This window comes from Halichoerus grypus, chromosome 7 (assembly GCF_964656455.1).
Source record: "Halichoerus grypus chromosome 7, mHalGry1.hap1.1, whole genome shotgun sequence".
Classification (NCBI taxonomy): Eukaryota; Metazoa; Chordata; class Mammalia; order Carnivora; family Phocidae; genus Halichoerus; species Halichoerus grypus.
Genome location: NC_135718.1, coordinates 28,276,788 through 28,292,983, shown reverse-complemented (window position 1 = coordinate 28,292,983; position 16,196 = coordinate 28,276,788). Strand labels below are relative to the sequence as shown.

Sequence of the window (16,196 nt, the reverse complement as noted above, 5' to 3'; positions counted from 1 at the left end):
GATCCCAGGGTTCTGGAATCAAATCCCATATCGGGCTCCTTGCTCAACGGGGAGCCTGCTTTTCCCTCTCCCTGCCGCTTCCCCTGCTTCTGCGCTCTCTCTCTTTCTGACAAATAAATACATAAAATCTTTAAAAATAAATAAATAAACTACTGGTTCACAAATGGCAGCCCGAGATAACACGTTTACTGTTCCCTAGCAAAGTGAGAAAAATAATTTGATTTATAAGACCCTTTATCCTGACATACCTTTCCTAATTTTTGGCATTAAAACATTTACGAATTGATGGCCATAACAGATAGCAATTGTATTTTTCTAATTGTCCTTAATAGAAAATGAGAATGGTAGTGGGCCCTTTATCTCTCCTTCATCTTGGTCTGCTCCAGCTGCTATAACAAATTACCATAGGCTTAAACAACAAATGCTTATTTCTCACAGTTCTGGAGGTTGGGAAGTCTGCCATCAGCATGTCAGCCTGGCCGATTCCGGTGAGAACTTGCTTCCTGGCTGGTAAATGGCCTCCTTCTTGTTGTAGGCTCACATGGCAGAGAGAGAGAAAAGGTAGCTCTCTTCCTCTTCTCATAAGGACATGAATCCCACGGTGAGGGCTCCACTCTCATGACCTAATTACCTCCTACAGGCTCCACCTCCAAGTGCCATCACATTACAGCTTCAAATTCAGAATTTGAATTCTGGGGAGGACACAAACCTTCAGTCCATAGCACCCTCCATTTAAAAATGTTTTTTTTTTATCAGCCTATGAAATAAAAGTCTGCTATAAACTACAGCGTGTAAAATACAATATTTGGATATACAATAAAAAGTGTGGTCCTTTTATTTCTTAGTTTATTTATACTTCATCTGAGTCCAGAAAGCATTAAGGAAACTCACTTGACTCCTTTGATCTAATGCCCAGGAAGGACTCTTCATTCCAAAGGCCTCACATGGGACTCTCTCAAAGCAAGTCGAAGAGGTCTTTCGTCCCTCCTCCTGGGGGGTAGACATGGATCCAAGTGATGATTTTATTTGCCTCTTCCCTGGGACTGTGCAATGGGAAGCAGCGTGTCAGCAGAAAAAAAGCCCCACCCGAGGGCTTCTCCTTGGCACTTGTCACCTGTTCTGTAATGGCTCCAGGTCCCCCTCTTCTGAGTGATGCTACATCCCTCGTGTTCCAAGGCCTTGATACGGTGAGGGTGAAGGGGTTCAGGGAATGGTGGAAGGTGAAGAGAATGAAGGTAGCAGAAGGAAAGATCCATGAGGGGAAGGAAGTGGGGCAACACATTCAGAGAGCGGAGGAATAAGAAAAAGTGAAAGAAAAAGAAAAAGCCTTTATAAATAGTGGAATTTAACTTTTGGGAGGAGAGAGAGAATTGATGTTTGCTTAGGCATTTGCCCAGGGGGAATGTTTACTCATGGTTTAATGGCCAGAATGAGCTTAGTATTAAAGTAGAAATGAAGGGGCGCCTGGGTGGCTCAGTCGTTAAGCGTCTGCCTTCAGCTCAGGTCATGATCCCGGGGTCCTGGGATCGAGCCCCGCACCGGGCTCCCTGCTGAGCGGGGAGCCCGCTTCTCCCTCTCCCTTGCTCCCCCTGCTGTGTTCCTGCTCTCGCTATCTCTCTCTCTCTGTCAAATAAATGAATAAAATCTTTAAAAAAATAAAAAATAAAAAAAATAAAGTAGAAATGAAGTAATATTCCAGAACGGAGGTGGGCATGACAGTGTCGTGCCGGGTGTGTCCTGAGAATGTGTGTCTTAGACAAATCACAATACCACACATGTGAAGACGAGGCTCTGGACACATGAGCTTTGATGTCTGACGGCAGATTTGTCCCAAGCCATGCTGTCCCACTTTCTTGATCCTTGTTCATGAGATGGCTGGTTTGGGGTGGGGTGTTCCCTGTGGCCACGGAAAAAGTGAATCTTATTGGTTCACTTATGACTAGACTCAGTGTGGTTTGGATGCTATCCCGTGTCTTGGACCTATGCTGGGTTAGGCTTCTAGCAAGTTAGATCATGGATTGGGAAGCTAAACACACACACACACACACACACACACACACACACACATGCACACATCCTTAGAAAGAGATGCAGCTAGGACGAGCCAGGCTCTTTCCTGCCACAGGGTCCTTGAGCTTGCTCTTCCTTCTGCCTGAAACTCTTATTCCTATTCTCTGTAAGCCTTCCTTTTTCTTATCCTTTACACATCACCTCTTAAGAGAAGTCGTCCGTAACCATCCTATCTCAGATAGGCACCCCCCCACCCCCGCATTCCCTCTCTCGGCACCTTCTCAGACACGAATTCTTTTTATGTGCTTATTAACTTGTTTTGTTTGTCTCTTCCTCTACATCCCTCTAACTCCGAAAAAGGAGGAACCACGTCTCTCTGGTTCACCCACTGCTTCCCCTACTCTTAACACAGGGTCTGATTCATAAATGGGACCCAACGTTTGTCAGGTGACCAAATCAATACATTAACTGCTATGAATTCATATCCTGGATCTTTAACAGATAAAAACTCGACACTACCGTATTGGGATATAATTGTTTTAGAATAAGATTTCAAACTGTTTGGCTATTAACAAGGGCTCCTGCTCTTGCTTTTCCTTCAAAGTATCCTGAAGTGGATGGAAGAGCTCGGGATGTTGCACATTGTGTATTGATTTTTGATCCTTTGGGAAAGGGAGAAGAGTCCTCATTTGAAGAATGAGTCTGTCTGTAAAGTCTCTGGAGACCCTTTACATTTTCTCTTGTTTTAGTCTTTGTGCCAATGGTGCATGCTCCCAGTCCAGTGACAAGCAATTTGGTACAAATAATGGGAACTATTTGAGGCAAGACACTATAGCCATCCAAAGGCTAAAGTCCCTGCTGTCAGAGACTTGTGCCTTTAGGGAGAGAAAATGTTGTCACGGTCACCTCCTGGGTCAAGTTGACTACAGCAGCCCTCTTCTTTAAAAAGAGTTGTATGTTTTTGTTTTCTTCCTGTGCTGTGTTTTACATACATTCACTCAAGGTGGGAGTGTGGCAGCCCTACCTCTCAGTACGAGGACTGCAATTGGTTATTTGTGTTCTATCTATTTATATCCAACCCAATTTACAGAAAAAATTGAAATAGTTTATATATTCTTTTTCTGTTACTGCATAACAAATCTACTACTGCATAACTGCCTATTTCTATTTCTGCATAACAAATTAGAGACTTAAAACAGCACAAACGTATTATGTTGCAGGAGTCTGGGCATGGTTTGGCTGGATCCTCTGCTCTGGTCTCACAAGGCTGCACTCAGGTGTTAGCCCAAACTCATTCAGATTATTGGCACAATTCATTTCCTTGCGGTGTAGGACTATGATCTCCATTTTCCTGCTAGCTGTTGGGTGGGAACATTCGCAGCTTCTCCCCATAGGCAGTTTACAACCTAGCTGTTGGCTTTCTTCCTCTGAGGGCAGCCAGAGAAACTGTTTGTAAAGGGCTCATCTGATTAGGTCAGGCCCACCCCGGATAATCTTCCTTTTGATTCATCTAAAATGACGGATTTGTTTCCCTACCATGTTGCCCCGCCCAGGTTCAGACTGCCCTCTCAGCTGGCTTTCAGCAGGCTCCTCACTGACTCAGTCTTGCTCTTGCTGCAGCCAGCTCTTAAGGCTGCAGCCAGGGTGATAAATTCTAAATCTAATCCTGCCACTCCCTGAGCGGAACCCTTCAATGCCTCCTTGTTCCTCCTAGGATAAAGTCCAAACTGTGATATGGTTCAAAGTCCTTCATGATCTGTCCCTCCCCACCCCGCTGGCCTGGGCTTTCGGCTTTCAGCTCCTCACTCAGTCCCTCACCCTGCCCCCTCACTTGCTTCCCATTTCTTTCCACCTGGTCAATGCCTCTTTACCTGACCTTATTACATCTCACCGTAGACTTCACTAGCTCCGGGATGCCTTTCCTGCCTGATTGTCCCAAGACCATAGTAGGGATCTTCCCACAGGCTCCCCACCCCAGAGTTTACTGAATCAGCAATCATCACAATGCAGTGTAATGTATTGTCTTCCCAACTAGATTGTAGCTGCCGAAGGTCACAAGCTGTATCTTATATTTTTTGTATTCTCTGCATTGAGCAAGGACTCATACATGTCCCCTGAATGAATGAATGAATGAATGAGTGAGTGAATGAATGATGAAAGGATGAATGAAAGTATGTGGCTGTGTCAGGGAAAAACCATGACTATACTTTTCGAATATCAGCTCTGCTAAGTGACTATGTACCGGGGAACCTGAAAACAAAACAAGTGATATTCAGACAATCTGGGAAACCCGAGTAGCATATGGCAACCTCAGGCATAAAATTCCACTGAGCCCTCTCAAGAAGCTGCTGCTTTCTAAAAACAAAAGGAGAACCAAGGAATATGGGATTTAAATTGGGAAGAAAGGAAAAATGCAGAGAAAGCATTAATCACCTGAGGAGAAAATTCCCTTTTTAAATGGGAAAAGATATGTTCTCTTCTGTTTTCCTTTTGACCACAGATAGAGAGATTGATAAAGTCACAGCAAAATAAATCGTGTTAATTGTAGTCTTGACTGGCCTCCTGAAGAGGGTGGGTTGTCACAGTTAAGCACCTTTTGTTTTCTGATGGGTGTGGGAATACTTCTTGAAAGGAGCAAAATTACTCAACGTTAGTTAGTTAGTTAGTTAGTTAGTTAGTTAGTTAGTTAGTTAGTTAGAGGCCGGGGTGGGGGAGGTTGACAGAGTGGGGGGATGTGGAACAAGTGGAGGAAACGAGCCTGCCCTGTCTCCCTGAGGCTGGGCTCCGAAACGGGTGTCTGGGAAAGAACCCTCACCAAGCCCCGAGGACAGGGGACTCCGGAACCCCAACATACCCGATGGGAGTTTGTGAACTTGTGTGCTCGTGACTCCACATCTCCTCAAAATCTTTACTAACATATCCTTCCTCAGTAACACGTGTAGTACAGACGGGTCCTGGGGAACTCAGCAAGGTAGGCAGTGCCGGGCCGTCTGGCACAGGGACAGGACAGTCATTCCATAGCGGCATCTACATTACACTTCACCCAGAAAATGTTTTGAAAGATGCATGTTGTGTAAAATGCCCATGTACGAAAACGAGGAGCAGTATCTAGGTATTCGTGTGTGAAATCCTTGTCTTATTAAGAAACTATTGGCTGTTGTTGAAATAGTCCTCCGCGATTTCAGAAGACTTGGTCACCTGGCCTCGCTATGGGAACAACATCAATGATGAATCATCTCAGCCTTTGAGCCATTCATTCAGAAATCTCCCTTGCGTGCCTGCTGCGCTGCAGGCTCGGGGCTAGATTCTGGAGGTAGAGTGGCCAACCAGCCGGAACTGGTCTCCAGACGCAGCGTGGACCGACGTGGAGCCTTCTGGATCCAAACCATAGCCCCAGAATCGGAAAATCTTACTGAATACTGCTGGATGGATGCACTGCCACATCAAGGATCTAACTCCGGGAACAGAGACCATTCTGAGTTGTTCTGAATGTGTTTATGTTTATATATGTCCCGGATAATAAAATAGAAAGATAGCTTCATCTGATGGGAAAGCGGGAGCAAGCCTTTCTAACAAGCGGGCCCAGCACTGTGGATCTCAGGCAGGAGCGCTCTGGGGCTGCGTCATCTCCACCTCCTCCTTCCTAGCTGACCCGGGGCTACACTGGCTTTGATACTCTGTCTCCAGGTCCTGAGTTGGGAACTCGCCTCGTTGGGGTTGCTTGAGGGACGCTTCTCTTGAGAAGGAAGTTAACCTGGAAGAAAAAAAGCAGCAGCTAGGAGAGTAGAGGAGTCAGTTTTCTATTTCCTGGAATTGAAATTGGGGAAGACCTCTTTGGACCTGGTTTCACCACAGTTCCAGGTCCCGAGGGCAGGGTACTAAGGAACATTATTACAGTAGCCCTGGTGGTGTCACGCTTGCCTAATAGTCCCAAGAAGTGGTACATAATCGCTGGTGATACATAGGATATACCTGGATGAACTAAATATACATTTATTTTATAAGTATTAGAAGAAAATTACATCTATATCTCAAACAATTTCACTAATAGTGTCGCTTAGGACAGGAGCTATGATTGATGGTGCCCTAATAATCCCCTTTATGCCAATGTGTGAATCACAGGTGCTGTGCTCAGGCATGCCAATGAATACCTCAGACCTTCAGATCGAAACTTGCTGCCATAATTGCTTGAAATTATAGATAGTAGAGATGATACAGATTATTACATGGATTCTTAAATTCCAAATTTCCACATGCAAGGAATGCATCCTTTCCAGCAATACATTGAAACTTGCCCTCTGGCCATGGCATGCAGACGTAAAGATGCTTCTGACTGACAAGCGTAGGATCTGCTGGCTGTGCAACCATCCTAGCAAGAGGGAGTGGCACAGTGTTCTAAACACACTCCCCTGAGGGATCCTTGGCTTCCAGGCCCTTGGAACAGTTGGAGCTGCTGAAGCCAGCTGAGAGCTGAACAACAGAAAAGACAGCTCTCCATGGGGTTATTTTCTGCCTCTTCCACAAAAATCCACAGCCAGCTTTTCTGCTAGTTCCCCAAAGTAGAGGAAACCAGAGCTAACTGTATTGTATCATTACCATTTCGTATATATAGTAATTCAGAGATCTAGGAGAGAGAGAGAGAGAGAGAGAGAGAAAAGGCAACAAAATGAGGGAAGGACAGAGGAGAAGGAAAGGAGCCTGATGTCTGGCCAGATGTGGAGAAAAGCAAAGAGGACACTGGACGACTCTGGGCAATATTTAAAAGAGTCTTAACTGTAACATGAAAACCCTCTAGTAAATAATTTTTTTCCCTTTTTTTCTTCCCCCAGCCAGACGGATCTCTGCTTTAAAATGAAAAGAGAGATAGGTTCTAATGGATTCTTAGCTGGTTTTCTCTCTGGGAATTATATCCAAAAGATAATTTTTTTCTTTCTGTTATATTTGACATAATGATAGGTTATGTTAATTTATTTAAAGCCTATAGGACAAAGGAAGTGAAATCTTTTGCAGTAGAGTACATAACTTCAGCAGATATGCCGTTGCTCAAATCTGACAATGAAGAGCACTTTTAAGGCAGGGCTCATGCACGCAGCTGCCGATCAGTCATTGGATTTTAGGGTAGACTGAGAAAAAGGGATGGGAGAAGATATTCGCAAATGTCTTATCAGACAAAGGGCTGATAAGTATCTAAAATCTATAAAGAATTTATCAAACTCAACACCCAAAGAACAAATAATCCAGTCAAGAAATGGGCAGAAGACATGAACAGACATTTCTGCAAAGAAGACATCCAAATGGCCAACAGACACATGAAAAAATGCCCTACATCACTCAGCATCAGAGAAATACAGATCAAAACCACAATGAGATATACCTCACACCAGTCAGAATGCCTGAAATTAACAAGTCAGGAAATGACAGATCGTGGCGGGGATGCGGAGAAAGGGGGGACCCTCCTACACTGTTGGTGGGAATGCAAGCTGGTGCAGCCGCTCTGGAAAACAGTATGGAAGCTCCTCAAAAAGTTGAAAATAGAGCTACCCTACGACCCAGCAATTGCACTCCTAGGTATTTATCCAAAGGATACTAACATAGTGATCCAAAGGGGCACGTGCACCCCAATATTTATAGCAGCAATGTCCACAATAGCCAAACTATGGAAAGAGCCCAGATGTCCATCGACAGATGAATGGATAAAGAAGATGTGGCATATATATACAATGGAATATTATGCAGCCATCAGAAAGAATGAACTCTTGCCATTTGCAATGACGTGGATAGAACTAGAGGGTATTATGCTAAGCATAATAAGTCAATCAGAGAAAGACAAATATCATATTATTTCACTCATATGTGGAATTTAAAAAACAAAACAGATGAACATAGGAGAAGGGAAGGAAAAATAAGACGAAATCAGAGAGGGAGACAAACCATAAGACTCTTAACTATAGGAAACAAATTGAAGGTTGCTGGAGGGGAGTGGGCTGGAGGGATGGGGTAATTGGGTGATGGGCATTAAGGAGGGCACAGGATGTAATGAACACTGGGTGTTTATGCAACGGATGAATTACTAAATTCTACCTACCCCTGAAACTAATAATACACTATATTTTAACTAAATTGATTTTAAATTAAGAAAAAGGGGTGGGGGCCCCAAAACTGCTAGAACTCATACAGGAATTCAGTCAAGTGGCAGGATATAAAATCAATGCACAGAAGTCAGTGGCATTCCTATACACCAACAACAAGTCAGAAGAAAGAGAAATTAAGGAGTCGATCCCATTTACAATTGCACCCAAAACCATAAGATACCTAGGAATAAATCTAACCAAAGAGGCAAAGGATCTGTACTCAGAAAACTATAAAATACTCATGAAAGAAATTGAGGAAGACACAAAGAAATGGAAAAACGTTCCATGCTCATGGATTGGAAGAACAAATATTGTGAAGATGTCAATCCTACCTAGAGCAATCTACACATTCAATGCAATCCCCATCAAAATACCATCCACTTTCTTCAAAGAAATGGAACAAATAATCCTAAAATTTGTATGGAACCAGAAAAGACCCCGCATAGCCAGAGGAATGTTGAAAAAGAAAAGCAAAGCTGGCGGCATCACAATTCCAGACTTCCAGCTCTACTACAAAGCTGTCATCATCAAGACAGTATGGTACTGGCACAAAAACAGACACATAGATCAATGGAACAGAATAGAGAGCCCAGAAATGGACCCTCAACTCTATGGTCAACTAATCTTTGACAAAGCAGGAAAGAATGTCCAATGGAAAAAAGACAGTCTCTTCAACAAATGGTGTTGGGAAAATTGGACAGCCACATGCAGAAGAATGAAACTGGACCATTTCCTTACACCACACACAAAAATAGACTCCAAATGGTTGAAAGACCTCAATGTGAGACAGGAGTCCATCAAAATTCTAAAGGAGAACACAGGCAGCAACCTCTTCGACCTCAGCCGCAGCAACTTCTTCCTAAAAACATCGCCAAAGGCAAGGGAAGCAAGGGCAAAAATGAACTATTGGGACTTCATCAAGATAAAAAGCTTTTGCAAAGCAAAGGAAACAGTCAACAAAACCAAAAGACAACTGACAGAATGGGAGAAGATATTTGCAAATGACATATCAGATAAAGGGCTAGTATCCAAAATCTATAAAGAACTCATCAAACTCAACACCAAAAGAACAAAGAATCCAATCAAGAAATGGGCAGAAGACATGAACAGACATTTTTCCAAAGAAGACATCCAAATGGCCAACAGACACATGAAAAAGTGTTCAATATCGCTCGGCATCAGGGAAATCCAAATCAAAACCTCAATGAGATACCACCTCACACCAGTCAGAATGGCTAAAATTAACAAGTCAGGAAATGACAGATGTTGGCGGGGATGCGGAGAAAGGGGAACCCTCCTACACTGTTGGTGGGAATGCAAGCTGGTGCAGCCACTCTGGAAAACAGTATGGAGGTTCCTCAAAAAGTTGAAAATAGAGCTACCATATGATCCAGCAATTGCACTACTGGGTATTTACCCCAAAGATACAAAAGTAGGGACCCGAAAGGCTACGTGCACCCCGATGTTTATAGCAGCAATGTCCACAATAGCCAAACTGTGGAAAGAGCCAAGATGTCCATCAACAGATGAATGGATAAAGAAGATGTGGTATATATATACAATGGAATATTATGCAGCCATCAAAAGGAATAAGATCTTGCCATTTGCAACGACGTGGATGGAACTGGAGGGTATTATGCTGAGCAAAATAAGTCAAACAGAGAAAGACATGTATCATATGACCTCACTGATATGAGGAATTCTTAATCTCAGGAAACAAACTGAGGGTTGCTGGAGTGGGGGGTGGGGTGGGAGGGATGGGGTGACTGGGTGATGGACACTGGGGAGGGTATGTGTTCTGGTAAGCGCTGTGAATTGTGCAAGACTGTTGAATCTCAGATCTGTACCTCTGAAACAAATAATGCAATATATGTTAAGAAAGAAAAAAAGAAGAAGAAGAATGTAGCAGGAGGGGAAGAATGAAGGGGGGGAAATCGGAGGGGGAGAAGAACCATGAGAGACAATGGACTCTGAAAAACAAACTGAGGGTTCTAGAGGGGAGGGGGTTGGGAGGATGGGTTAGCCTGGTGATGGGTATTGAGGAGGGCACGTTCTGCATGGAGCACTGGGTGTTATGCACAAACAATGAATCATGGAACACTATATCTAAAACTAATGATGTAATGTATGGGGATTAACATAACAATAAAAAAATTAAAAAAAAAAAAAAGAAAAAAAGAAAAAGGGGTGGGGGGAGAGAAAGTTAGTTGGGAAACTGGGACCAGATAACAGGCTGCGATGGCAGAGTTAGTCTTTGCTTCCTGCACCTGCCAGTAGATGTGGTTTATAATGTGCAGGATCTAGGAATAGAGGGAGAAGAGGGTAAAGGGGGAACTATCTAGAAATTTCAGAGGACTTTTCAGAGGATGTAAAGAACTCTTTATTCGGATCCCTGTGTTAAAATAAGGGGTTATGAACACAGGTTGTAAGCTTAGCATGAGGCCCTGTAACATGCTGGCTAAGAAGCAGCCCTGAAGGCCCAAGAGAGGTTGCAATGGCGGCTCCACTTACTGGCTGTGTGACGCTGCACAGGATTCTTACCTTCTCTGAGCTTCCTTGGCCATCAATGGGAATACTTAGATGTCCCTGACAGAGTTGTTGTTAAGGTTAAATGAGATCGTTCTGGAAAGCTCTCCTATCGTGTCTCATACATAGTAACCATTCAGTAAATGGTATCTGTAACTGTATTTGAAAAAAACAAGCTCCTTGACTGCACAGAGTTAACAGGGAAAGGGGCGAGCGGGTCGGCTAAGCTCTAGGGTTGTATAGAGAAGGAACTGGACAGAGTGAGGAGGCCCTAGGGAAGAGTGGACTTGTGGGACACAAGGTCTATAGGTGCTCGTTAAATAGGACTGTCTTATTACCTTTTCCCTATTTTGAGAAATCTGAAGTTTAGTGTCCGTGACTTCTGAGCTTTTTTAGCTCCGAGATCCTAATCTAAGATGACCAAAGCTGAAAAGGTCCAGCTGGTAAGTCAAAAAAGTTCCTTGCTTCTGGTTCTACCTGTAAGAGACAGCTGTGGAGAGGTGAATCCTGGAGAGCGGCGGGCTCTTTTGCTGAGGTGAGTGGCCAGCAAGACTGTCTGGCACACAGGGCACCAGGAGGGGGCAGAGCGCCATCTGGTGGTAGTCCCCCCTGATGGCGCAGAAGCATGCCACCCAAGGGCGTCTGTGTATCTGGGCAAGGTCTCTGGGACTTACAAACTAGCATTTGTTGAGCACTTTCGATATATAGGTCACTGTACTAAATGCTTTATATGCACTTTCTCATTCCAACCTCTTATAAAGGAGGTGCTTTTATCAGCAATTTACAGAGGAAGAAACTAAGGAAGACTGATTAGGTAATTTGTTCAAGGTCTGTGGACAAATGAGCCAGATTTAGAAGATAGTGCTCTTCATCATTGTGCTGTGTTAAACAGAAGAAAGAGAAAAAGGCAAAAGGAAATGGGAAGGATATAATAGAATGACAGGAGAAAATTAAGCATATGAGAGCAATGATTTTTTTTTTTTAAGTGAAAGAAGGAAACTCAGCAGAGACTAGAACCATGCAATAGGTTGTAAGTGATCTTTACAGTGTTCTGTGAATGTCAGCCTAACTCACCAGTTTGGGTTCCCCAGGGCCCACGGTCACAGTCACTGTCTCTGGGTCGAACCCAGGTGCTGTGGCAGTGACAATGTAGGTACCTGGAAGCAGCAGCCGGAAGTAATCGCCATGGTCACCTAAAAGTTACAAGAACATAACTCAGTCTGCTGATTAGAAATTTGCCATTTGGGGCCTTGATCTGAAAAATGATCTGAGGATTTTAGCTGACCACAAGCTTTATTTTTTAAAATAGCATGATGAAATTGGTTAAGATCTAAAACTATCTTAGGTTATTTTATTTATTAAGGAGCATGGGTTTCCCCACTCATGGGGAGTAGAAGTTTCTATACTGAGAGTATTGCATTTAATTCTATACCATGTATTTTAAAACAAACTCATGTCCAGGAAAGGGTCACTTGGAGAAAGGTTGAAAGATATATGAATGTTTTGTATGGTAAAGAAACTACATGAGACTTCTGTTTCAATGTTTGAAAAGCCACTGTGAAGAAATGACATCTACCTAAAAAAATAAGAATGAGAACTATGAGTTTAAATTGTAGGAGGAAAATTTTGCTAGACAGAAGCAGAACTACTGTGACAGAGTTATCAAAAAAGAAATGGACTGCTTCATGTAATTGTGAGCACTGAAGCAGAGAATGAATGAGTGTCCCTGGTAAAGCCACACAGTTGTGCAGTGCACAACCTGCACTGATGGACATAATGGACATGATGGCCCCGGGTTAGAAGACCAGCTGTCAGTGGTACTCTATGTGTGTAATCTTCTCTTAAGTGGGAGGGCTAGACTAAATGACCACTAAAGCTCTGATTTTGAGAATTCTATTTTTAATATTTCTTCCATCACCTTCTAAAGGGGAAAATAAAATTCAAAAGAAAGCCCATTTTTCTATGGCAGGGATACAGCATTTTGGCTAATGACTTTGTATCTCTTTAGAATCAGTTGTGACCATGCCTTTGAAATTTCTTTTAAGCAATGAATAATTGAAATAATAAATGCAATTAAGAATGGGACAGACTATAAATACTAAAGAAGTCTCTTCTCTGCCCCCTATTAAATGTAATTCCTTTTAAAATACTTTAGCAAAAGCAGTAAGTTATTATGCATATGTTGGATAGTGTAAGTTATACCCCAGGGGCCGTCATTTTCTTAATTGGGGACTTACACCCAGGAATGGTTAGGTAGCATTATATCAGAAAGGCCCAATTCCAGATACAGCTATTATAAGGGCTTCAGCTATCTTTCTCTGTAATCAGCACTAGATGCTTTTCTAAGTAACATAATGAATGTTAGCAATGAGCTTTTTCGGTGGTGAAATGAGTAATTTGTTAATTTAGCATAATGAGTGTTGAAAGTGGGTTCTTATTGGTGGAATTAGTGGTATTCAATATATATTGATTGGCTAGAATGTTTCAGAGACATTCCCTGTCTGTGCATGAATACAGTATGAAAATCTAGTAAGCCCTGAAGTTCTGAGGGATGCCCGAGGTTTGATGCCTAAATGGTCTTGGGTCCAGCGACCGGCACGGAGGCCTGATGCTTGACTATGAGGCTGTAGAATTCTGCCTTTAGAATGTTGCTGCTTTTGCCTTGAATGAGCCTTTCATGTAAGATGTGTTGGGATCCACCTCCAGTAATACTAGTTATCTCCGAGATCTCATCCAGTCTAACCAGACTGTAAGTCTGAACTGTAAGATGCCTGCGTGGTATTAGGCATTGGTGTTGTAAAATGTGGCTGAGCCTTGTTTGTATAGAGGCTGTGGGAGGTAGGCAAATTTCACCCACCTCTGACCGCTGGTAGCTACTGCTCTACATTAAAACCAAAACAAACATCAAGAAAAAAAAGAAAGAAAGAAAAACCTAAGAGTTGTGCATGATCAAATTTGGCTGGGGCAGTTTGCAACATCTGTGCCATATGAGATATTCTGTACCATTCTAGGAGGTTCCAGGTTGGTTCCAAGATCTGCCTCTGCCATCACTCTTGCCCTGCAACAAGCCTATAGAATGCATCTTGCTAACTTTTCCCTGGATGGAGGTGTAGTGAAATGCCTGGGTCACGGACAAGACTAAACGTCAGTTCTATAGTCCTTTTCTTTTCAACCCCATTTCACACCAGTATGTGAGCTACCACTACCTCAAACCCAGAAAACACCCCTAACTAAGTTGTATGAGGCAGTGACTCCTGAATGCTAAGAGAGAAGTTACATCTTCCTAGTCCTGGCCTCCTAGTTCACTGTCCCTATGTCTATCATCCTTCCTTCCTCCTGTCCCCACCCCCAATGTCTTTGACACCTCTGCTAGTCTCGCTGGCTTACAAACTGGCCTCCTGATCATGCTGAAAAAAGGTGAGGACATGAAGGCTTCCTTCTCACCCCGCTAAGCATGGCCACCTACCTGAAGTGACATCATGGTTAATCCCACTAACAGAAATGATAGCCTCCGCAAGGTTATTATAATTCTCATCACGCACCATTCCCTTGATGCCCTGGTGTACCTGCGGGAGAGTTTACAGTGCACAGTTATGACCATAAGACATGTGTTCAGTGTTTGGGAGTCCTCAAAGCCCTTTCTCATATGTTTTTACATGTGATCTTTGCAAAGATTATGGTAATAGCCCCTTAATTAGCTGGTCTCTCCGTCCTCCTGTTCCTCGACAATCTCTTCTCAACAGCATGCTCAAAGCGATCCTGTGAAAATCTAAGGTAAATCATGACATTAGTCTACTCTCTGTCTCTATGGATTTGACTACTCATATAAATAAAATTATACAACATTTGTCTTTTATGACTGAGTTATTTTTCTTTGCATACTGTCCTCAGAGTTCATCCATGTTGCAGCATATCTCGGAATTCCCTTTTTTTTTTTTAAGGCTGAAGACTATTCCATTGTATGTCCAAACCACATTTCATTTATCCACTCATCCATCAGTGGACACTTGGGTTGCAACTTGGGTCATGGTTACCTTTCAGCTACTGTGAATAATGCTGCTATTAGCATTGGTGTACAAGTATCTCTTTGAGATCCTGCTTTCAGTTCTTTTGGATCTATACCCAGGAGTGGGATTGCTGGATCAAGTAGGCTATTCTATGTTTAATTCTTGAGGAACCACATACTGTTTTTCATAATGGCTGCAACATTTCACATTCCCAGCAATAATACACAAGGGTTCTAATTCTCCACATCCTTGCCAATGCTTGCTACTGTCTGTCTTCTACGGTAATTTTTTTATAGAAGCCATCCTAATGAGTGTGTATTTGATTTGCATTTCCCTAATGACTGCTTGTTGCAGGCCTTGCATTTCTTGTCGTGTCCCCATCAAGGAGTCCCTGTTCCCCTAGAAAGCTGTATGATTCTCTCCCTCACGTCCTTTAAGTCTGTTTAAATGTCATTTTCTCTGTAAGGTCTTCTACATCAGATTTTGCATTTAACATGTTATAAAATTCACTTTATTATTTTGTTTAGTGTCTGTCTCTCCTCCCTGGAATACAAGCTTTACATGGGCAGGGATATTTGTTTGCCCATAACCCCCAGCATACGGTACCATTTCTGACAGATAACTGTGCTCAATGATGTTGAATGACTAAATCTGATGGGTAGAAGAAGCCCAGATGTATGGTATGGAGTCAAAGTAAGAGTCAGAACTGAGCCCCACAAAAACCCTTGCTACCATTGGAAAACACTTCTCTTTCTGTAACCAGGAAAGTTCAAGAATGGGATTTTACCTGTTCCAAGAATTGGATGAGGGCTTCCCGATTACCCAGCCACTCACGCTGTAATTCCTCTTGGCGAGGAAACTTGTCACAACTCAGTTCCAGCGTGATCTCAAAACAGTTGGAATGGAGATAGTTAAAGTCTTGCATTCCTAAGGGGAAGAGGGCAGCGGCAGATCTGTACAACCAGGATCCCACCAATGCTCCCGCTCAACTCTCCAAAACCATGATTTCTCTGTGCCCCCCATGACCTTCTATTCTACCTCTCAGTCTCCACTTATTTATCTCCTCCATAAAACCTTTCCCCAACTTCCCAGTTTTCTCTCTTCATAAATGCCCATTTTGTCACCCCCATCCTCTCCTCCCCATTTCATCCCTTAATTTCACTTCTTGACCCTTGGCATTTCCAAAGTCTGCTGGTTAGCGGTGCCTTGATATTAGACTCTGCACCTGTACTGCCTCCAAGGGGACAGATCTTCCCTTTGGGTGATGATACTCTTCAGACCTTGGAGGTTAGAGATAAGATGAATATCTTGCTTTCACATCCCTCCTCCTATCTGAGAACACAGCACTAACCTGAGAATGGTTAATCCAGAAAAACAGGCCCCTGAAAAAGCAGAAGGCAGCTATACTTTTCTTCAGTGGAATGCTCCTCTGCTTTTATCTTCTGTATTCTCCAATTGAATCAATGATTTTTTAATATGCTCCTGATTTATTAGAGTGGTGTTTATATCACAAGGGTATTTG

At 43.0% G+C, this 16,196-nt stretch overlaps 1 protein-coding gene across 2 annotated transcripts in view; it reads right to left on the bottom strand.

Moving 5' to 3' along the window:
* Positions 1-4,937: 4,937 nt before the first annotated feature.
* The window catches only part of CPN1 (carboxypeptidase N subunit 1), a 34,397-nt gene continuing 23,138 nt past the window's right edge, over positions 4,938-16,196 (bottom strand). Inside the window, exons 6-9 of one of the 2 annotated variants that reach the window (XM_036065104.2) lie at positions 15,462-15,601; positions 14,134-14,233; positions 11,742-11,860; positions 4,938-5,764 (exon numbers count right to left, since the gene is read on the bottom strand). In XM_036065104.2, the coding sequence (XP_035920997.1) occupies positions 5,669-5,764; positions 11,742-11,860; positions 14,134-14,233; positions 15,462-15,601 (455 nt within the window). In that variant the 3' untranslated portion in view covers positions 4,938-5,668. The remainder of the gene's footprint in view (positions 5,765-11,741; positions 11,861-14,133; positions 14,234-15,461; positions 15,602-16,196) is intronic. The other variant, XM_078077247.1, reaches the window with a different exon arrangement.